Source organism: Cryptomeria japonica, chromosome 3 (genome assembly GCF_030272615.1).
Source record: "Cryptomeria japonica chromosome 3, Sugi_1.0, whole genome shotgun sequence".
Lineage (NCBI taxonomy): Eukaryota > Viridiplantae > Streptophyta > Pinopsida > Cupressales > Cupressaceae > Cryptomeria > Cryptomeria japonica.
The window spans coordinates 692,871,444-692,895,102 of record NC_081407.1 but is presented as its reverse complement, the minus strand read 5'-3'; the positions used below and the strand labels follow the sequence as shown (position 1 = coordinate 692,895,102).

Genomic DNA, 23,659 nt, shown 5'->3' with positions numbered 1-23,659 from the left:
ATCAGTCCCTTTCTATCTTATTTCTAAGATAAAGATCACCACCATCTTTTAATAGAAATTAGGTAATTTGTGATATCTCTACAACATTCCATATTTCAACAAAATTAGATTTTCAAACTTAAAAATTCACAAATAAAAACTTATCCATTAATTTAAAATATCTGATTAACATAATATTATAATAATATCCACTAAACCAAAGATAAATATCCCTTCAAATATTAAAAAAAAACTTAAAATATCTGAAAAGTCTTAGGATCAACCACCAATCCTCACTATAAACAAAATAAACTGACCTTCAAACATATAGTACGAAGCCAATTTTGACCTTTCCTCCTTATTAATATCATTGTCATTTTCTATCCTTCCTATCCACCTACATCTAACTTTCTACCGACCTGCTCTTTAGATATTTGGCATTACTAGATCGACATCACGTCAAGGTCACTGAATATAAAGTCGAAGGTTCCTGAAAGACAGGTGTCAACCGCAGTCACAGTGGACTTACGTAGACCACGCAAAAAGCGTACGGAGTACACCTACAGCTACGAGAGCCTGTGGACCCGACCATCGATCCCGGTTCAAAGTGTGAATAAATAATAATAATTACGCCCATGAGAACAAACAGTTTATGGATCAAGATTCACAGCAAAGTGCAGAGTTAACAAACCACGGTTAGTTTATACTGTCAAAGTCGGAGAGTGGGGAAAATGGAGGAGAGTCTGATCGTGCCTAACGGGGCTAGTAGCAGTAAGGGCACAAACAAGGGGCCCAATGTGATTAATGGAAGAGCAGATGCTATTGCCCGTGGAAATTGCTATCAGAGGGCCGCAGCGCTTGTTGATTTGGTTAGTATTCATTTTTGCGCTTTTTTATTTTTGTATAGTCTATAGCTTACATAATTTATCAACATAAGAGGGAAAGGCAAGATGAAACGAGGCTGAAATTTGAACTATTTTCTGTGATCCGGGGCTTTCTTGCTGTTTAGCATCTTCCCGTTAAATTCTGCAGCTACATTCGTATATTTGCTTTATTTCATCGAGTCTTTTTCCTGGCATTTTTTCCCCCTGTTTGTTATGTTGTATCGGTTAATGTATGGATTTCTGCGGTATGTTTGTCCTACATCGGGTAAAAATGACAGCAACTGTTTAGAGATTCAAACAATCATTTTAAAATTTACATATTATGTTGTCATGAAATTATAAATATTAAAATTAAAATAATGTAATAATAATTGCAATTAAAGAGTGTTAATAGTTGTGTGAACGGTAAGACATCTTATATATCATAAATGTTAAACAATAAAATAAATGTTCTTTATAAGTATTGACGAGTAAAATACAATTTGCAATCTTTTGTGACGGGTGCAATGTACATAATAACAACAATAACAATATTAATAGATTAGGAGAGAAAAATCTCATTGAGATTAGGAGAAGAGCACTAGTTACTTTATGTTTCAACCACCATTCATTCCTTGCTCACCTAATTTTTCAATTATTAAGTGTAAAGAAACAAAAAAAATTATAATTAAAAGCTCAACTTTATTTTTGGTAGTTAGAATTTTTCGAATTTAATTGGAGGAGTTGTGCAACTTTATTGGTAGCCATAATGCACAACTACTTGACATTTGTGTATAAGTATTAACCATTTTTGAGGTGGTTGTAGTGCACGATTATTGGACCATCTTTAAGTAGGTATCGGGCGACACTTTGAAATAACCTCTTTTTAACCCTTGCACTCATAATGGATCCCTCAACGTGTGTCATTACTACCAAAAAGCCAAAACAATAGCTATAAGTAGTTAAGTCGCATACAAAGACAACAAAAAAAAAATCTTTGAAATTTGATGTACCGTTTAAGATACGTGGGTGTGCAAAGTTAGCTTTAATGCCTACAAGTATGCCTCCCCAATGTGACTTAAAAAGTGAGATGTTTCTAAATAAGAATGAGGTATTAGTTTCAATTTTGGTTTATTTATTATTTATTTTTAATTGTTAATTTTGATTGATTAATTTATTTGAAGATATTAGTTTTCCACAATCCATCATAGTTCTTGTTGTTGCTTTTGGTTTAGATTGTGTGTTTTAATTTTGACTAACTAATTTATATTTTTTCTTTATATATGATAGGCATGGATTTCTTTTATAAACTTTGTCTTATTCAATTTTTTTATAAGTAGAGCATTTTATGATATTGTGTCATTTTATTTATATTATATTATATTATATATGCATACATACATGTTCTCTCTTCTCAACTTTTTTTAAAGCTTTTCACCTATTCATCGCATATTTGAATTTGTTTGAACGAATTTTTAGTTGGGCTATGAACGTCTATATCTTCAATTTGATTTTTGGATCTATATATGTTTTTTTTATCTCCTTTAGATGTGGGATTAAACTTGGTCATAGAGTCTTATTTTTTCTTCCTAATATTGCTTTGTCCACATGTTCTAATTTTTCACTCATATTTTTAAAAATTTCTTGATAGCTTTTGTAGGTTGATAACCCACTTAGTTATCTATAATTTGTTTTGTTTCATCTATGTCCTCTTTCTTTTATTCAAATCTTTTCTCATTACTATCTTTCATCACTTATCCTCTTTCATGTTCTCTATTTTCTTTATATAACCTAGAAGACATATCATACTTGTTATTTGTTTCAAAAGTTAACTATTTTTGTTAGAATTATTTTGTATGGGACCAATGCTTTAATCTTGAAGTTGCTTGTAATTAAGTGTTTTTGTATTCCTTCAATTCACCTTCACTTTAGACTTGACATTTTCCTAGACCAAACTTTACATATGTAGAGCATCACTAGCATTACTAGGAAACCAAACAATACCTTGGTGGTTTTCCAAGCTCACAATTCAACATCTTTCTACCTATTTCATAAAAAACATTTCACTCTTCACAGCTTTGAAATCTCTTTGCTATGCGTTTTTCCTAACTAAGCTTGTTAGTGAAATCAAGCACTAGATATTTGTATTCTATCACCACCTCAAGTGGGTGTAGTAGTGCTTCTATAAATTTTAGGACTTTTCTCAGTCTCTTAGGGCTTGTTTTGCCTATTTGACCTAAAACCCTAAATCCTTTGTGTAGTTCTCCGCTTTATCTTCTATTTTCATGTAGACTTGCTAGGCCAGTTACTCCCCCACTTACATTGTTTAACAAAGCCCTTTTAACTGTGTGTTGACTGGCCCCTTTGTCCCAGAGTTTCCTTACAACTCCGGTTTCAATATGTACATTTTAAATGACTTAAGTTGCCCTTGTCGAGTCCTCGTAGATGGTCCCCACCTTTGTCCATATGGAATAATTTTATTGCATTGATGATTTCACAAGTCCAATCTTAAAGCAATTCATTCTTGCGAAACTGTGATATAGCTTGTTGTCAACCCCATCACGTGATATGGTGGCCTCCGTATGCTTAGTTGTAATTATATCAAGTGCTTAGTTTTCATATCATAGAACCGTTGCAAAAGAAAAACAAATTGCAACAATCAAATGCCCCCAAACATAGTCAAATCAAAGGTGAGAGACACAATAGATGAAAGAGCACATAAGGTGTAATGTCCCCTACTAGTTTAGGATTGTTTTAACCATAATTAATCCTTCACAACACTCTTAAACTACCTTGATTAGGAGACAAAGCTTCCTAACATGAACCCGAACATGATATTTCCCTTATATCGAATTGATAATTTAATCTTATTGATAATCTCAATTTTACTTCTATATATATATATAATTAATTTATACTCATATGGTATTATATTATATATTATAGTAATTATAATGATTATATTATCCTTTATATATATATATCATGCCTATATATATTACTAAGTTCTACATAAGAACATTATCATGACTATATATATATATATATATATATTACTAAGTTCTACATAAGAACATTATCATGCCTCTTATATTAAGCATTCATACTAAGTACACTCCTATGCATACCACCAAGAGCAAGGGTGTTACCACTTGTAACTTAATATCAGTTATGACCTGTTCTAATTCGTGGGAGTTACCAACAGAATGACCATGTCAAATTAGAGATTATATTATTATGAAGTTAGTACGGTGAGGTAGATATTATCTCTAGGGTGCTATGATATTGGTTCCTTATTTAATATTCACAAGACTTGTCCAATGGATGGTTGGTAAAGGCCGATTCGATGGGCCTTGTTGATGAGATGGAGCGATGCTTTTGAAATTGTTTCCTACTTCTATTCACATCCTACGAACTGTACAACTTGATTGATGCCAAAGGCAATCACTCCATCGAGCGGATCCCACTATGAATACATATATTAGAACTCCGATAAATCTTCCCCCCCAACAAATGAGTTTGAAACCTCCATCAAATATCGTGTAATGTTGATCGGGTGCATCTCTTAATTTGGAACAGTCATATCCTTTCATTATGTTATCGATTATCCTTCTTACTAAGCGTTGTCTTCTTAAACAGATCGATATTATTATGTCCTTCCTAATTATCGATTAGATAATATAGTTAAAGGATATGGAGTTGTAAACATCTGAGGGTAATCGACATTGTAAGTGCGTGGCGGCCATTGGAAGAGATTGTCGATGTTGATCTTATCAATATTCCCTTAATTTTGCATAAACAATAACTCTTTCCTTAAATCGATAGTCTTTATGACTAATTAACAATATTCAACGCTAATCTTAATCACTCATAGTAATTTTCGAATCACTATTAATGTCTTTCATATCAATATTGTTGTTCATGATAATAATATCATTCCTTACTTGCTGGCCACATGAGAATTGGTTGTTGTCTATCAACTATATTAAAAATATTATTATAGCTGGTCAAGGGTGACATTCCTTAGCAATACCGAGTTCGATAATTCTCTGCAACATAGCTATGGATGATGATTTTGTAATGTCCCCGATGTATATTACACTTGACAATTTGAAAGTCAGTTTAGGTTAGCCATTACTATGTGAATAAATGCTTATAAGTTTCAACTTCAAATTAAAACTCATCTATTCATATTTAATAATAAATATTAATTAAATAATAATAATTAATGAATTTCAAATAATTATTATAATAATTATTTCAATTAGGCTTTATATATATAATGATCAGAGAGGGGACATGACATAAGGGTTCCATTATCTTGAGTCAATATGTGCATTTGATAAATTATGTATATCAAGTATGATTGTTATGAATTGACCTCATCCCCCAAAGGTAGTGGAACTGCAAGAATAATGGAAGAAGAGATCACATAAGATGAACAACATAAGTCTTTTTAGGTCAACATGGAAGAGACCAAAAAGATCTCAATGCTTTGCATCATCCCCAAGTAGACAACACAAGATCACATTTACGATATAACATGTATACAACATATAGAAGAAGTGAGATACAAAATTAGAGGAATGCTACGATAGGGTCAGTCCCTTTGTTGCCTTGTGCCAACATAGCAACAAGGGTCATTCAAAGAGAGCTTAACATAACACAAAGAGATACCAAGCATCACAATTGGGTATCACATTACATGCAAGAAAACCCACAAGAGAATCTACTACATGAGTGAGCTAGTCTAGTAAATCATTTGCCTCCCAGTATTGGTCAACATGATTAGATATGATGGTCAAGATGCTAAAGGAGCCACAACTCGTATAGTAGATGGATCTATTGCTAGTGCTAAGTAAGGACCATGCTCTAATGCTGAGTCACTATGTGTGTCGCTAGGAGCTAGAGTTAAATCTTTTGAAAACCTTGAAGATAGTTAATGCTTAATTTCAACTTCATACATATCATTAGAATCATTAGCACTCTCAACATTATTATCAACATCAAAATCCAAATTAATCACAATAGGAGATCTCATGTGAGGAGGAGATGAAGAATTATTTTGCATTGACAACTTCAACCTTTGGTCAGGGTGATCAAGATAAAAATCCTCTCTAGGATTAGCCAAAGGTTAGGAAAGGGGATCATATCAAAATTCAACTGCTCGGTAGAAGGATCATTTTGGAAAGAAAGCTCACGAGCTTTGGCATGACATCTTTGTCAACATTCTCTCATACTATGATTTTTGTTGTTACCACTCGAAGGTTGTGTAGAAGAAGGTTGTGGATCACTCAACATTGGTTCCTTTTATTCCTTTTCTCTAGGAGTGGAAGGAGGAACAAAAGAAACCACAGAGATAAAAGATGATGGGCACTTCTCTCTTTGTCCTTTATAAGGCTTGGGAGGTGGAAATACAAGATATATAGGAGGAATAAAAGGAGTAGGAATAAGTCCTAGTCTCAGATGTGGAGCAAGAACAATTATTTCCATATTCAGAGATGAAGAATCATTAGGGAGAGCAGTCGAAGCAAAACTTGAAGTTTTACTTATAGTTGATATTCTATTGGCTTTGAACTTTGATAGAATAGGAACATGACATCTTGACGAGGTTTCAAAGGTTGAGGTTTTTGAGGCAAAAAGAATTCAAGGGTGAAGTTTTAATTGGCTAAGGACTGATACAAACTATGATTGATTGTTATAACTTGTCCATTGTGAGGGAACTACAAACACTTATAAATGGTAGAAGGAATAACTTTCATGGAATTGATCCAATGATGTCCCAACTTCACATGAAATCGGTCTGAGGTAGGGATAATGACAAAGGTAACATCTAAACACTTAGTACCAACTTTGACGGGAAGGGTGAGGGAACCTATAGTGGGATAAGTGGACCATCATGCAAATCGTAATATTGAATTTGTCACATGTATCTTGATGAAATTGTTGTGTATAGAGAATTTTTTCCATAATAATATTCGCCATACATACTTGATTAATGGGTACTCCACGTGAAAGCTTGTCTTTAATCTTTGCAGCAATGTACAATGGTCCATTGGGTGCTTTTATGATATCTGTTGAGTCAAAGGTAATGCAAGGTTCACACTTCGGTTTAGGTTGCTCAATCAAGTTCACAAGATTGTTGGCTTCATTAGATATGCCATCAATAGCTATAAAGCCTCTATCATTACGCTCAACAACATTGGTAGAATGAGAAGGCAAAGGATTGGTAAAGATTTGCAAATTTTTATTAGGAGGTGCCACAAATTTATTTCCTTTATCATTCACACCATCCACCACTATAGCATTAGAATCAATAAGATCTTGAATTTCATGCTTCAAATGGATACATTTTTCCATATCATGCCTGGGTTGACAATGGTATTGGTAAACGACTTTTGAATCAAAAGTAGGTGGAAAAGGCTTGGAAGTATCTATAGAATAGGTAGGAGGAAGCTTCATCACATTTTTATTAATCAACTTAAGCATGATGCTATGCAAAGATTCAAAAAGAGGAGTGAAGTTGTTGTGCTTGAATTTTGAAGAAAAGTGAGCTACAACAGGGGTTGTTGTGATTGCCACATGAGAATCAATATAATTAGAAGAATTGTTGCCATTGATGATCATAAATTTCTTGTTTTGTTTTTTGAAGTTTTGAAATGTTTGATGAACATCTTCATTCCTATCAATTGGAGTCAAAGTTGAAGAGGGTTAATATTTACTCGCTTGAAGCTGCTAATGTTGTACATAATTGTGTGAAATATGTGAATTTAGAAAACAAAAGCTAATCTTTAATGCCTTTTTGTAAATTATTAATGTAAATCCTTTAACTATCAATTGAGGCACATGATATGCAATTGTGCATATGAGTGTTTATATCTACCAATGAAATCAGTTAGTTTTTCCTTAACACCTTGTTTACAATGCACTAAATCAATCAAAGTAACTTGTGGGGCAATATTATTTAGAAAATGTTGAATGAATGCATCAACCAATTTATGAAAAGTATCAATTGAATAACCAATGAAGGAGAAATATCATTTCAAAGATTTATCTTTTAAGGACAGGGAATAGTTTTGCAAAGAATCATTGGTCATAATGAAAACTGCTATACAAAGTGGAAAAGGTTTCTACATGAGTATAGGGATCACTTTGTCCATTATACTTCTCCAAATGAGGAACCTCAATGTGTTGTGGAAGAGGAGTATGAAGGATGTCAATGGAAAGTGGGCTAGTGGCATAATATGTAGGAATGGTGGATTTGGATTGGGTTATGGTAACCAATTGTTTTTGTAAAGATGATTTTTTTTGCAATAAATGGTTTATAGTAGCTTTGATAAATGAATTGGATTGAGAAAGGTTGGATTGTGCTGGAGGATTTGAAGGTGTCGCATGATAGGATGTACACTGTGGTAGGTAGGTGGAGGAGATTGTTGAGAAACAAATTGGAGATTGGTTGAAGGTGGAATGTAAGCATATTGATTGATATGATTACCCCCACTACTAACATGCGTGGCATTAATATTTTGTGTAGCACTAGCCATGATGAAAGATGTTTAGTTAGAGATAAAGAAATATGCATGAAAATATCAACTTGGTTTGGAGGAGTGGAATGTCCAAGGACCTCATCACAATTAGCCAAATTCATAGTGTTTTATGCACTATGTGAGCTATACCACATAAAATATTCACACCATGTTCACCATTTTGAATCAACCTCCTTAAACCTTCAATCAAAGAAATTGCCTCTCCACCTAAGTGCTCTTAACTCACAAATTGTTGAAGATCTTCCAATTGCTTGTCAATCTTCTCCAATTTCTCAATTGACACTTGAGTTGAAGAGTCATCCTAATCATGAGGAGCATGGAGGGTAGAATTCTCAACAATGTTAGGCATGAGAAGGTGTTGGATTAAAAGAAGAGCATTCACCCAAGCTCCTAGGGAACGTTAACCAACTCAAGCTTAACACCCTTAGTGTTTAAACCATGGGAAGCCACAAGTCTATAACTTCTTCTTACTAGGATATTAGATTCAGGACAATGGGCAATGAAACTCATACACAAGCACAACGAAGGAAGGCAAGGCTAATGGAATTGGTTTATGCTCTCAATTTGTCTTGTACATTTGTGAAATAAAGCACAAGTACTAACAATGAAACAAGTGATTAAACAATGCAAAATAGCAATGAAATGATTAAAACCACTTATTTAAGCAAAATGAGCTATAAAAATGATAGATTTCAACAATTAATGACTCAAAATTTGAAAACGATATGTGATTAAACTTAGATCTAAACATCCAAGTCAGAAATGATGCAAGCTAAATCCGGTTCACCAAAATGTAGGGTGGTGAAAATGGGGTTCACTAGTCTAAACATGCAAACTAGGAATCAAACTTAGTCACATCACTTTACATTAAATAATAATCAATTAGCCCAACTACAAGCCCTTATGAGAGTTGAGCACTATGAATTGGTTATTCTCTTTTGACTTTTAATATGATTGGATAAAATAAAATGATAAAATGCAAGAACCCCATATGCCTATCATTCTACTTAATGTATTTCTTAGTCATACCCATAGCTTGTGTGGGTCCTTACACATTCATGTAAATGAAAAAGCTTCTCTCATATGCAGTTTTAAAAGTACATTATTGAAATACATTGCATTACAAAAGAATTCTTCATTTGTATATTTAGTTTCATAAATGATGAAGCATAAAGAAATTTTTTTGTGTACCTTTCTTTCATTTGATGTGTAAGGCCGATCATAGGCCTATCAAATTTTGATGATTCAAAATTTAGATAACAGTATCAAGAGGAAATATGTCCTTATATAACTTGTATTGCTCATCTAACCACCGAGCTCTATGTGTATGCATTGTGTACTCATAAACTAGTTTCTCTTGAAACATTTTCATAAATTCAGCTACACGTATATCATTTTTCACTCTCATATCTCTTCAATTCTTTTCCATATTTAACCCCATATGTGTTTGTCTTGTATTTTCCAAAAGAAACTAGTTTTTTACCAATTTCATGTGTGCTCTCCAAATGTAAACATCTTGGCAAATGTTGCAAACCACCACATGTATCACAAGATCCTTTCAAACACATCATCTTATAATAAATGCAACCATCATATCTTTTACATAGCACACTTGAAATAAACTCTCTTGGTGACTTAGGAGGTGCTTGTATATTGCATTCCTGCATGCGTGCAAAGCGCAACATATATGACGATAAATATCATAGTGCATGGAAAATTCAATATGCATCCTACAACAACACGTGGTGCATACATGATTAATCTTAACATAAAAAGGTTTTTTCATTTAAAAAAATCTTTGAATAATTCTTATTTGAGGAAACTTTTGTAGGAATCTTTCATAAAATTTTGTTTGAGTCATATCCAAATAGTGTTTGGCATGTGGCTCATGATTTCTAGATCCGATTCGCCTTCTAACAACATCTTTTTGGTTGGGCAAAACCCTTGTGTTGTCATACCAAAAATTTTCAATTAATATTCCTAGTGCATCAACAACAACCTTGTCTTTGTGTGGTAGTCTACCCAAGAGTGCCCAAAGAGAATTATTCGTAGGATCCTCTATTTTCTCTCGTCTCTCTAATGCTTTACATAATGTTGTTCTAGTTATGTTTAATGACTTACTTGTTATGCTTATCAAACGATCTTTTTTATTTTCTTGCTTATTATGGTTGATGTAATAACATGTCGAGTAACATTAGAATCTTTAGTATGTGATTTTGAACCAATAGCTTGATATGCATCAAATAGATTTCTCACAATAGTTCTTTCACTAATACTTTCAGATGATCTTAGGCCTAGAATTTTCATTCTCTCTAAAATTCAAATTTTTAATCATTTCAACAATTAATTGACATCTTGCAGTTTGATTTAAGTTTTCAAAATAGTGTTGCCATATTTTTAACCATTCTTCTACAAGTTTTTTCATTTATTTTATTGGGCATTGGTTTCAAAATATTCTCATTGATGTCAATTAAATACTTTGGTTTCCTACGAATAATTCTAGGAGGTGTTAACATTGGTGCATTAGGTACATTCATCACATCAAATTGAGTTGGTGTAAGTTCATCATTTGTTTGATTATTCATTGTGGTCTCTTCTTCAATTGCATTAGGTTCATTTGGTAAATCAAATGTTGTTGATGCATCTTCATTGTTTGTTTGATTATTGATTGTGATTTCTTCTTCAATTGCATTAGGTTCATTTGGTACATCTAATTGAGATGTTGTAGATGACATACCTTATTGTCCCATTGTTCTTAGTTCACGTAATTTCTTCATACGTTGTCGTTGTCTTTCCTTTTCAACCTCTCGTTATTCGATTGTTCCTCACTTGTTCTTTCCCATCATTCATAACGGTTTTCCTAATAGAATCATTTTGCACATATATGTTACAAAAAACTTATATAATCAAATGACCATAAAAATGATTATTATCATTATTTTTAATAATCAAAACTATTAAACAATCACAATAACATTGACCAAACTAATTAGAACAATTCAATCATTTGAAATCATGCAAAAAATTTTTTTCACTTACTTTCACATATAAAAGTGTCATAGAATCGCAATATCAGTCACAGTGGGGTCTTCAACGACTTCAAAAACTCCTTTTGAGGTTGTTGAGGAAGGGGGAGAGAGAGAGAGAGAGAGAGGTGTTAGCACTTAAAAGGAAAAATGAAATGATCTTCCTATGTAAGGTTGTCACACAGGATTAGACTCCCCAGTATTATGCATTTTTGTCCCCACGGACCTCAGTAGTACTACCAAGATACATCTAAATTTGTCAAAATACAAGTAACTTTCCTAATGAATAAAGCTCAACATTCAATTTTAGCAAAACACCTCAAAACAAGTAAATCGACAAGAAGAGCACTAGTTACTTTATGTTTCAACAAATTCATACATATCATTAGAATCATTAGTACTCTCAACATTATTATCAACATCATAATCCAAATTAATCACAATAGGAGATCTCATGTGAGGAGGAGATGAAGAATTATTTTGCATTGACAACTTCAACCTTTGTTGAGGGTGATCAAGATAAAGTTCCTCTCTAGGATTAGCCAAAGGTTAGGAAAGGGGATCACATCAAAATTCAACTGCTTGGTAGAAGAATCATTTTGGAAAGAAAGCTCATGAGCCTTGGCATGACATCTTTTTTGGTATTCTCTCATACTACGATTTTGTTTATTACCACTTGAAGGTTGTGTAGAAGAAGGTTGTGGATCACTCAACATTGGTTCTTTTTATTCCCTTTCTCTAGGAGTGAAAGGAGGACAAAAGAAACCGTACTAGGTTGAGAGATAAAAGATGATGGATGCTTCTCTCTTTGTCCTTTATAAGATTTGGGGGGTGTAACTACAAGATATATAGGAGGAATAGAAGGAGTAGGAAGAAGTCCCTATCCAAGATGTGGAGCTAGAACAATTATTTTCATATCCGGAGATGAAGGATCATTAGGGAGACCAGTCAAAGCAAAACCTAAAGTTTTACTTAAGGTTGATATTCTATTGGCTTTGAACTTTGATAGAATCGCAACATGACATCTTGATGAGGTTTCAAAGGTTGAGGATTTTAAGGCCAAAAGAAATCAAGGGTGAAGTTTCCACGATTGGCTAAGGGTTGATAACGACTATGATTGATTGTTATAACTTGCCCATTGTGAGGGAACTTCAAATACTTAGGAATGGTAGAAGGAATTGCTTTCATGGAATTGAGCCAATGATGTCCCAACTTCACATAAAACTAGTTTGAGGTAGGGATAATGGCAAAGGTAACATCTAAACACTTAGTACCAACTTCGACAGGAAGGGTGAGAGAACCTATAGTGGGATAAGTGGACCATCATGCAATCACAACATTAAATTTGTCATATGTATCTTGATGAAATTGTTGCGTATAGAGAAGTTCTTCCATGATAATATTCACCATACATACTTGATTAATAGGTACTCCACGTGAAATCTTATCTTTAATCTTTGCAACAATGTACAATGGTCCATTGAGTGCTTTTATGATATCTCTTGAGTCAAAGGTAAGGCAAGGTTCACACTTAGGTTCAAGTTGCTCAATCAAGTCCATAACATTGTTGACTGCATTAGATGTGTCATCAATATCTATAAAGCCTCTATCATTACGCTCGACAACATTGGTAGAATGGGAAGGCAAAGGATTGGTAAAGATTTGCAAATTTTGATTAGGATGTGCCACAAATTTATTTCCTTTATCATTCACACCATCCACCACTATAGTATTAGAATCAATAAGATCTTGAATTTCATGCTTCAAATGGATACATTTTTCGGTATCATGCCTGGGTTGACAAAAGTATTGGCAAACGGAAATTGAATAAAAAGTAGGTGGCAAAGGCTTGGATGTATCTGTAGGATAGGCAAGAGGAAGTTTCATCACATTTTTATTAATCAATTGAAGCATGATGCTATGCAAAGATTCAAAAAGAGGAGTGAAGTTGCCATGCTTGAATTTTGAAGAAAAGTGAGCTACAATAGGGGTTGTTGTGACTGCCACTTAAGAATCAATATGTTTAGAATAATTGTTGCCATTGATCTTCATAAATTTATTATATTTTTTTGAAGTTTTGAAATGTTTGATGAACATCTTCATTCCTATCAATTGGAGTCAAAGATGAAGAGGGTTAATATTGAAGCTGCTAATGTTGTACATAATTGTGTGAAAGATGTGAATTTAGAAAACAAAAGCTAATCTTTAATGCCTTTTTGCAGATTATTAATGAAAATCCTTTAATCACCTTCAGGCACATGATATGCAATTTCTGCATACAAGTGTTTTTATCTACCAATGCAACCAGTTAGTTTTTCCTCAACACCTTGTTTACAATGCACTAAATCAACCAAAGTAATTTGTGGGCCAATACTATTTAGAAAATCTTGAATGAATGCATCAACCAATTTATGAAAAGTATCAATTGAATAACCAACCAAGAAGCAAAATCATTTCAAAGATTTATCTTTTAAGGAACAAGGGAATAGTTTTGCAAGGAATCATTGGTCATAATGGAAATCACTACACAAAGTGGAAAAGGTTTCTACATGAGTGTGGGGATCACTTTGTCCATTATATTTCTCCAAACGGGGAGCCTCAATGTGTTGTGGAAGAGGAGTATGAAGGATGTCAATGGAAAGTGGGCTAGCAACATAATATGTAGGAATAATGGATTTGGATTGGGTTATGGTAGCCAATTGTTTTTGTAAGGATGAAACATTTTGCAACAAATGGTTTATAGTAGCTTTGATGGATGAATTGGATTGAGAAAGATTGGACTATGATGGAGGATTTGAAGGTGTAGTATGATAGTTAGGTGGAACATCGCGGTAGGTAGGTGGAGGAGATGGTTCATAAACAAATTGGAGGTTGGTTGAAGGTGGAATGTAAGCATATTGATTGATATGATTCCCCCCACTACTAACATGCGTGGCATTAACATCTTATGTAGCGCTAGCCACGATGGAAGATGTGTAGTAGGCATAACAGGTAGAGATGTAGGAATATACATGGAAATCTCAACTTGATTTGGAGGAGTGGAATGTTGAAGGACCTCATCACAATTAGCCAAATTCATAGTGTTTACATGCACTATGTGCGCTATACCACACAAAATATTCACACCGTGTCCACCATTTTGAATCAACCTCCTTAAACCTTCAATCAAGGGGATTGCCTCTCCACCCAAGTGCTCCTTACTCACAAATTGCTGAATATCTTCCAATTTCTTGTCAATCTTCTCCAATTTCTCAATAGACGCTTGAGTTGAAGAGTCATCCTCATCACGAGAAGCATGAAGGGTAGAATTCTCAACAATGTTAGGCATGAAAGGTGCTGGATTAAAAGAAGATGATTCACCCAAGGTCCTAGGGAATAAGTTAACCAACTCAGGCTCAACATCCGTAATGTTTAAACCATGAGAAGCCATAAGCCTATAACTTCTTCTCATTGGGATATTAGATTCAAGACAATGGGTAATGAAACTCATACACAAACATAAAGAAGGAAGGCAAGGCTAATGGAATTGGTTTATGCTCTCAATGCCTTTTATACAATTGTGAAATAAAGCACAAGTACTAACAATGAAACAAGTGATTAAACAATGCAAAATAGCAATAAAACGATCAATTATCCACCCACTTAAGCAAAATGAGCTATAAAAATGATAGATTTCAACATTTAATGACTCTAAATTTGAAAATGATATGTAATTAAACTCAAATCTGAACTTCCAAATCATAAATGATGCAAGCTAGGTCGGGTTCAACAAAATGTAGGGTGATGAAAATGGGGTTCACTAGTCTAAACATGCAAACTAGGAATCAAACCCATTCACATCAACTTACATTAAATAATAATCAATTGGCCCAACTACAAACCCTTAGGAGAGTTGGACACTATGAATTGGTAATTCTCTTTTAACTTTTGATATGTCTGGATATGATAAAATGCAATAACTAGCTATAAAGATGTGAATTTGATAATAATCAGTATGAACGGTAAGCTACAAAACATATATGCAAATTCTGAAGATAGATATGGAAATGAAATTCATAGAGGAGCTTGTGTTTGCAATTTGAGCCTGAAAGTTTCAGTCTATGTAGCTAGGTGCCACTATCCTAAAGATGTTTGATGTAAATTTTGTGAATAGATTCTAGATCCAAATGCCCTAGGGATCTTCTCTTTGAAATTTTGTCGGAAAAGTGTTTGACATTGTAGATAAGCTACAAGCTACAGTGACTAGGTTTTTCTACTTCTTTAAAGTCTAGATGTGTTGAAAATACTTTGTGCTTTAGATTGAAAAAACAAAAATATAAGTTTTTAATTAAGTTTATTTGTAGATTATACATCTAAAATTCTTATATTGTAGTATAAAGGGAGCTTCTCCTTATACATGTCTTGTTTTGTGTCACATTAAAATGTGTGAATTATAATATGATGTGAGATTATCGACTAACTTATTTGCATAATTATGATCTCTGTCATTATTGTCATTATGTTAAAAAGCACCTCATACTAACCATAGTATTATTAATTCACACATCTATTTAATGTTGACCTTTTAACCACCAACATGCATGTCTCTCTTAAAAAGAGAGAGGAGGATCATCTAAATGTGATCACAACCTCTTATTACCTACATTTCAAATGAAACTATTCTTGAATTCCTTTATTACACTTTACACCTTATTTACTATTACCATGTACTTACAAAATAAATTTATTACGTTACCTACCAACATACCTATTAGTGGATACGATTATTTATTAATAATTTTGTCTTAACTATTTTCTATTGCCTCTTTCTTGGTACCTAAATGAGTATTGGTTTTTTCTTAGGCGTCTATGTAACGAGGCATGCGTTTTCTTGAATCTTTTATAGCATGTATTACAATTTTTTTTAGTGTAGCGTTGTAAGAGATGAAGATTTCATGAAGAAGAAGAAATTTTTTTAACGCCACGAGGCTAATCCAGTCAGCCCCACTTGCTACCCGAATAGTAGGGTCATTCCCAGCTTCTCAATATACTCCTCGCTGAACAGATTATACCATGTGCTAGCAGTTAAGAAATTGGCAAATTTTTTCCTACTGTCTTTAAATGCTTCTCTCTTCTCAAATCTCTTTTGACCTTTTCTACTGCCTGATCTCATATTGAAATTGATGAGAACTGATTTTAAGATCAGCAATGAAAATGAAAATTTTAGCCCTACATGATATATGCCCCTATATATTACCCTCCATGTTATAGAGCTCAAATACATTGCCGAAAAAAAAGAAGACAAAACAACGTGACTTTTTACACACGGATTAGACGCATAGTATTTTTGCCGTCTTATTCTGCCGCATATCTGAGCATGACATCATTAAAAATTGTTAAATACGATAAAAAAACATGTTAAATATTCTTGATCGAGTATTTGTTAACACCGAAAATTCTTTTCCTCTGATCAAAGCAGCGATCCTAAATACAGGTTACGACTATTTACGGAAATTAAGTGGACCCTATAATATAATACCAGGATTTAATAATACCCTGCGAAGACTGCATAGTCAACTTGCACAGTTTCATGTATAACGGCTTCGTAGAGTTGTATTTAATATTATGTTCAGTGTAAAGTGGGTTTAACACTACTGGTGTGCTTAGATTTGTTCCAGCGCACCAAAAAGCACTGGTTAGATCTTGTTATGAGAACGAAAATGTCGTCCGTAACTGATTTACGCTAAGCTTGACGTCTCATAGCCTGACGGAACAAAAGGGAACACAGGCTGTAAAAACAGGAACTGACAATTATAAGCTCACATAGAAAAAAGCAATGGAGGATCCGCTGATGACGAATTATACTGGTAGTAGTAGCTCTAGCAAGGTCATAAATGGAAGAACAGATGCCATAGCCTATGGAAATCGATACCAGAGGGCTGCAGCGCTCGTTGATCTGGTTATTCTTCATGATTTGCTCATTACATTGTTTATATTGTAGATAATTTGTATGATTGCAAAGAGAAGTCAAATTTCTGTTAAGATCCAGCTATTTTCGGTCATTTTCGGGTTGAATTCTGTATTCCAGTCTACTAAATTTGATTTGTTTAAGTTCATAATTTGCTTATTTCGTTGTTTATACAGTAAATATTTTTTATGATACCAAATAAAAACCGAAATTCTGTTAAGATCGATCTATTTTCGACCATTTCGGTCTGAATTCTGTATTTCGGTCTTATATTTCTAATAATGGCTTGGTTTCAACCGAATCCTTCGTATACGTCAATTTTTTCTTTTCTCCTTTCATTTATATCAAGTAGGAATTTCAATTAGTATGTTTCAGTCGACGTTTTGTGTGGTTTCGGAGAGGTACATGCTCGAATCAGGTTACCTTGAAAAAACATTAGCATGGATTGTGGAAACCTGATAGTATTTAATAATATAATTTGTAAGGTCTTGTACAGGTTGAAGGATTGAGGTATTTTAATAATAAAATCAGTTCTAAGAGGCACAGGCTCTCCTATTTGAAGGAAAAGTTTTAGCGCACAACGGGTGGGAAATCTAGGGATGCACCGTATGTGCTATAGGGACCCTAGCGTGTAAATAGTTAAATGTATCGAAGATTGAAACTCTTAACATAGCTACACTTCTTGGAACTTTCAAAAGATAGGGGAGAGGATCTAGTAGTTGTGCATCTTAACATCGCATTTCTCAAAATCTTATATGAAAATTTCAAAGTACTCCCAATTTTTTTACTGAAGCCTACTTGGCAAGTTCCCTTTTATAACTAAGGTTTCAAGGCCAAATCATCAAATATAATGCGGCATCAGCATGCTTTTTGCCAAGGTGTCCAAAACAGCCCAAAAAAAGGGTGAGCAATAGTCATGCATGCTTTTTGCCAAGGTGTCCAAAACAGCCCAAAAAAAGGGTGAGCAATAGTCATGCAAAAGGGTCCCAAATACTTGTGCAGCTGATGTGGCATCACATGATTGGTTGCTTTTTACAACTAATGAAACATTTCTTTCAGTTATTGGTAGTCCTCATCACCAATAACAACTTTTAAGCCACAACTATTGTTGCACAATGTTGTAAAAAATATTGGACATTAAATCAACGAGTATGGGTATCAAATCAACAAGATGGGTATTAAATTAACAACTTCTATCACAACAATTGAAAAGCGTTGTTCTCTCTCCTACATACCGATTTCTTTTCTGAACAAATTCTTTCTGTAGAAGAATTCTGTGCGGATACTTCAATGAACAATGACAAAAATGACGCCGTGTTAGTGATTTACCTAGTTATCAGTTAAATCCATTGCACAAAGATGATTTGCCTCTGAGGTGCACATCGATTTCCGGAATCTCCCGGTTTACACTAATGAATGGTGTTTGGGGAAAAAAACATATTGTAATGCAGTGTACATGCAGCTTTATGTTCATCATAAACTTAAAATAAAATTATATTTGTATTTGGATTGTTTGACTTACTAGATGGATATGTAATCTGATCATTATCACATTTAGTGCCTTGCTATCTCATTCCATAAAAATAGACATCTACGGGGACAAGTTGCACTAGTAAAGTATTTATTTTATTTAACGAATTTGATAGGTGGAAATTTATTAATAGTGAACCATAGTGATCGAGAGCTGTTATCCTTTTTATTCAGAGGAAGTCGGTTTGGAGATTGAGGAAATGCTAGGGCGCAAGACCTTCATTTTAACAGCCAAACAGAGACAACGTGTGACTGGACCAAGCTCTGTTAGTAGCAGGTCCAGTCACTAAAGTAGCTATTCCAAAGGAACTAATAAGGGAGAGCTATCATAAAGTGAAGAGAAATTTGCTATGTCACAATGAAAAAGCACAAAATTGAAAGTGGAGTTAAAAAGAAGCATAGAGGAATGGAACCTGACTGCCCACAAGAAGCTAGGAGTTGGAGCTCAGCAGACACTTACAGGGAATCTGTCAAGAGCCAGATATGCCCCGAATAAAAAGAGGCCAATAAGTTGTCAGTGGAGGAAATGGAGGGTGCAATAGCAGGAGTAATATTCCCACTAATTTTTTTGGTTTTTGAGTACAACAAATATTACAATGCACCCGTTAAAGTTAGGAAATATAATCTCAATACTACTGACAGTAACCCTTCCACTTTCTGATCACCAAGAGCCCGATGTGGGAAGGTGAGAGCATACGGTGATAGGGGGTTCGTTAGCTCACTAATCTGCTGGAAATTACAATGCAAATACAATACTGAGCGGCAAGCCAGCCCCTTCCACTTTTCAGCAGGATGAAGAACAAGAACTTGGCAGTAAACCAGCCAAGGTAACAAGAGCATAACAGAACCAAATCACTCTACCGCTTATGCAGCGGGAGGACTTTTACATAAAACTATCACTCAACCGCATATTTTAGCGGGAGGATAATATCACTCAACCACTTGCTCAGTTGGAGGACAAAGCTGAATTACAAAACCTATAGGCGGCTAAGCCATCCTCTTCCACTTGTTTAGCGGGAAGTGCAACATAGAATGAATTGGTTAGTACTATTGAAGCAATTTTTACAAAGATAGAGACGTGAGAGAAGATAGAATGAAGTACATATCTCAAGAATTCAATAACACATTCTCACCACAAACACTACTTGCTGTTCTGAAATCAAAGACAATGAAACGCAGAACCAACCATCCCAAAAACCACTAAAATGCTTGTAACTCTCTCAAAACTGAATGGAATCATGCCAAACCAAATGCAAATGAAGTGTATAACATAAACAATCAGATCAATACCTTGAAACAGTGAATGGAGAGCAACAACTATGATGCACGCAACCCAAGGCAATTCTAGAAATGGCGTTTTGGCTGAATATTTTGATTTGCAATTGTAAATTGGAGAGTTCTCCAAATGCCACACCAATGTAGGAGAATTATTGTCTCTCCGATACGCTTCCAATGAGCTCTCACCCAGAACGATGCACTCAACAGGCAGATAGCTATGAGCAAAATGCACTTCCAGCCAACACACACCAGCAACACCAAAAAAACGCAGCAGCACACAACTCTTCACCAACACGCCCAAAAATCACCAAATAGCTCACAACTTGGAACCACAGCTAGGAGTGATGTCTCATACTCGAAACCGAAAGGAAAGATCTAGGAAGTATTCACCCTCAAAGAAGTCTGGAGTCATTTGGACAACATAACGATATATTTTCTCTGGATGACCAAATGAGGAGTCAGTCACTTGTTTATATAGATTTTCAACTTTGGAATTCAAATGAAATTGCCTCAGAATTCCCCTCATTCAAACTGCATTTCATTTCATGTGGTGGACCCAAGAATGGCGCCCACTTCCCAAGTCCAAAAATCACGCCTAGAAGGAGGGTCCACGATTTTGGCATGATATAACTTTGAAGTATATACAAATAAAGTCTCCTTATAACCATTAAATAATTCGCCTAGGTAAGACTTAGGAAAAATATCACTTTTTGCACAATTCCCTTAACATCAATCAGTAATAAAATAATGCTCCGAAAATCGTGATCTTCGCAACCAGAGAAAGAGCTTGGTGAGCTTAGCAACTTTGCACCATCCTGACGGCCAAACCCTAACTTACTAAAAATAGTAAGTTCACAATCCATCCCTGACAAGCTTGGTTGAACTGCAAAGAACATGGAAACCCTAATTCACCCTTCCACATAGCCTATAGGTCTCCGGAATAGGCCAATGGACCACTGAATGCATCATCACAAGGAAGGGGACATTACATCAGGACAAAAAAGGATGGTTAAGTTTCGAGGCAAGCACATTGAGGGGTTCATGTGGTTTATGTACTCTTTACAACCTACGAAATGTCAAATGTGGTTTCTAGCATCACAAACACCTAAAGAAAACTTATCTTCTCGGTTTTTGTTACTGAAGACACAAAATGTGCAAGGTAATTTGGAAAGTTGAACAATTTCTTCCATTTATTAAATAATGTTGGACTATGCTTGTACACTTATTGCTTATGTTAATGATGTAATAATATTATTTATGCATAAATTAGGGTGCCCAAGGAGGGGTAAGCTGACTCAAAGCAAGGAAGCCTTACGAGAGGACATGCTAAACCATTCTGATGGAGTAGAATACTGTTGTTAAATCAGGGAAATATTTGTTTTTATTGAAAACAATAGTTAGGCAACCCTAAAAATGACATTTAGGGGTTTACGTTTTAACTTTACATTTATAGCAACAGTAATTTAGGTTTTTAAATTTATTTATTAAATTATTTTTAAATGGTTATTTGCAAATTTGCATACTAGGATTTCATCTTATATGTTTCTTTTGCTTTCACATTTTGTTTGACTTGAAGTAGGATAAACAAAAAGTGAAATCCTTGTTTGATGAAGGTTGAACAACAAGTATCCTAGTATTTGTGTATCCTCAAGGCAACTAGTTCTACTGAGAGTGCACATTTTAATCGCCCTTGTTATTGCAAGATTTTGCCAAGGGTCACTTTGATAAGAACTTCAAACTTCAAGTTAAGTAGGAGGCAATAGGCCGTGGAAGTTTCATGTTTGTCAACTTCAATTTCAAGGCATCTTTACAAGAGTTAATGCACACCTCCTTCACGTCCAAGGCAAAGGTGTGGAGGTACGTGACAACTTGTCACTGAAATAAAGGGCTGAAATAAATAAACTGTGGGGTTGTGGTGAAGAAAAAACACTTGCAGTTGCTAATATGCCACTGAGAGGTCCTACTTCTACTAGTACTAAAACTTTCTAAGAATCATGTCTTTCTACTTTTCCATCTAGTTTAGGGGTAGCAAAGCTTAAGAAGAAACAAAGAATTACTAGTGATAGTGAGGTTGCAATTGAGGACAACAATCTTGGGTAAGAACTATTTCAAGATTAATATTCTAATGGAGAAAATGAAGGGTACTGAGGTCACTAGTGGATGTAGCATAGTCATGCATAGGTGGATGTACATTAGGCATTGCTTACTCAACAACATCAACAACATCATGATTAGATGTATAGAGGGCTCGTATTTCCTTAGGGTTTTTCATTGTTTAGGTCATCACAATGATATTGATTAGTAGATCAAAAACCTTAGAGATGCTTTTGAGGAGGTTGGGCTAGAGAATGTGGTGCAAGTAGTAACATATATGGCTTATATGTGTAAAGGTGTAGAGAAGTTGATTAAGGAACCTACAAAGATATTTGGTGGACTGCCTATTGTATGCATGCCATTAATATTGTAGTCAAGGACATGGGCAAAATTGGTTGGATCAAATAGGTCATTAATGATGCTAGATATGTTTAGATTTTTGCAACCACCACACTTCACATGCACTATTTAGGACCTCCTCAAAAAAGGTTTTTGAAACTTGTAGAGACTAAATATGCATCATAGTTCATTCTTTTGGAGAGGATGCTTGAGTTTCAAGAGGCATTGCAACTAACAGTCATACAACTGTGTGGAATAGGTGGCTTGAATCTAAATTGGAGCAATGGAAGTGGGTGAAGGAGGTGGTAAAGAGTGACATTTTTTGGATTATTGTGAAATACATTATCTCCGTTATGATTATAGTTTTTATAGTTATTAGATATGGGAACACTAGTACACGTAGCCTTGGAGAGGTGTATGAGTGCATTGAAAATATAATTGGCCAAATGAAGGTTGTTGTACAAGGGAATGACCACACATTGCAATTCTATTATGAACATATTTAAGTAATCATTCAATAGAAGATAAACACTCCCTTTCACATGTCAAGCTATGCATTGTGCTTGAAGCGATATACATAAAGGCCTTGATGGTTACCCCTACGAAGGATGTTGAGGTGAAGGTGGATCTCGTGAAGGCTATTTCTAAGATGTATCATGTCGAGGATATTGCAAGTATTTTTATTGAGTGGACACAATTTGCTAGTCGTAGGGGATATCTCAAAGAGGATAGATAGGGAGACTATGGCACAAGATGACCCAATTCTATGGTGGACAATGCATGAGCCTTGTTTTTGACAACTACATAGCCATTCATTTGCCATCTTGGTTTTTGGTTCTTCTATTATTGAGAGGAATTGGTCATCTTATAGCTCCATCCACTCTATTAAAAGGAACAAACTTGCCTCATGTAGGGCAGGGAGGCTTGTGGTTGTACATAGCATCTTCCGTCTCATTGATCCCAACATGTTTATGTACAAGGAGAGTCTAGCAGCTCAATGGAATGTAGAGCCAGATGAGCTAGCATAGGTTGATGATGATGCATCATAAACAAAGT

General features: G+C 34.6%; 1 protein-coding gene across 2 annotated transcripts in view; it reads left to right on the top strand.

The window, feature by feature from the left end:
- Window positions 1-606: 606 nt before the first annotated feature.
- LOC131078352 (two pore calcium channel protein 1) overlaps window positions 607-23,659 on the top strand; it is a 396,229-nt gene continuing 373,176 nt past the window's right edge. Inside the window, exon 1 of one of the 2 annotated variants that reach the window (XM_058016023.2) lies at window positions 607-848. In XM_058016023.2, coding sequence (XP_057872006.2) covers window positions 711-848 — 138 coding nt within the window. In that variant the 5' untranslated portion in view covers window positions 607-710. Of the gene's footprint in view, window positions 849-16,908; window positions 17,354-23,659 lie in introns of those variants that run through there. The other variant, XM_058016024.2, reaches the window with a different exon arrangement.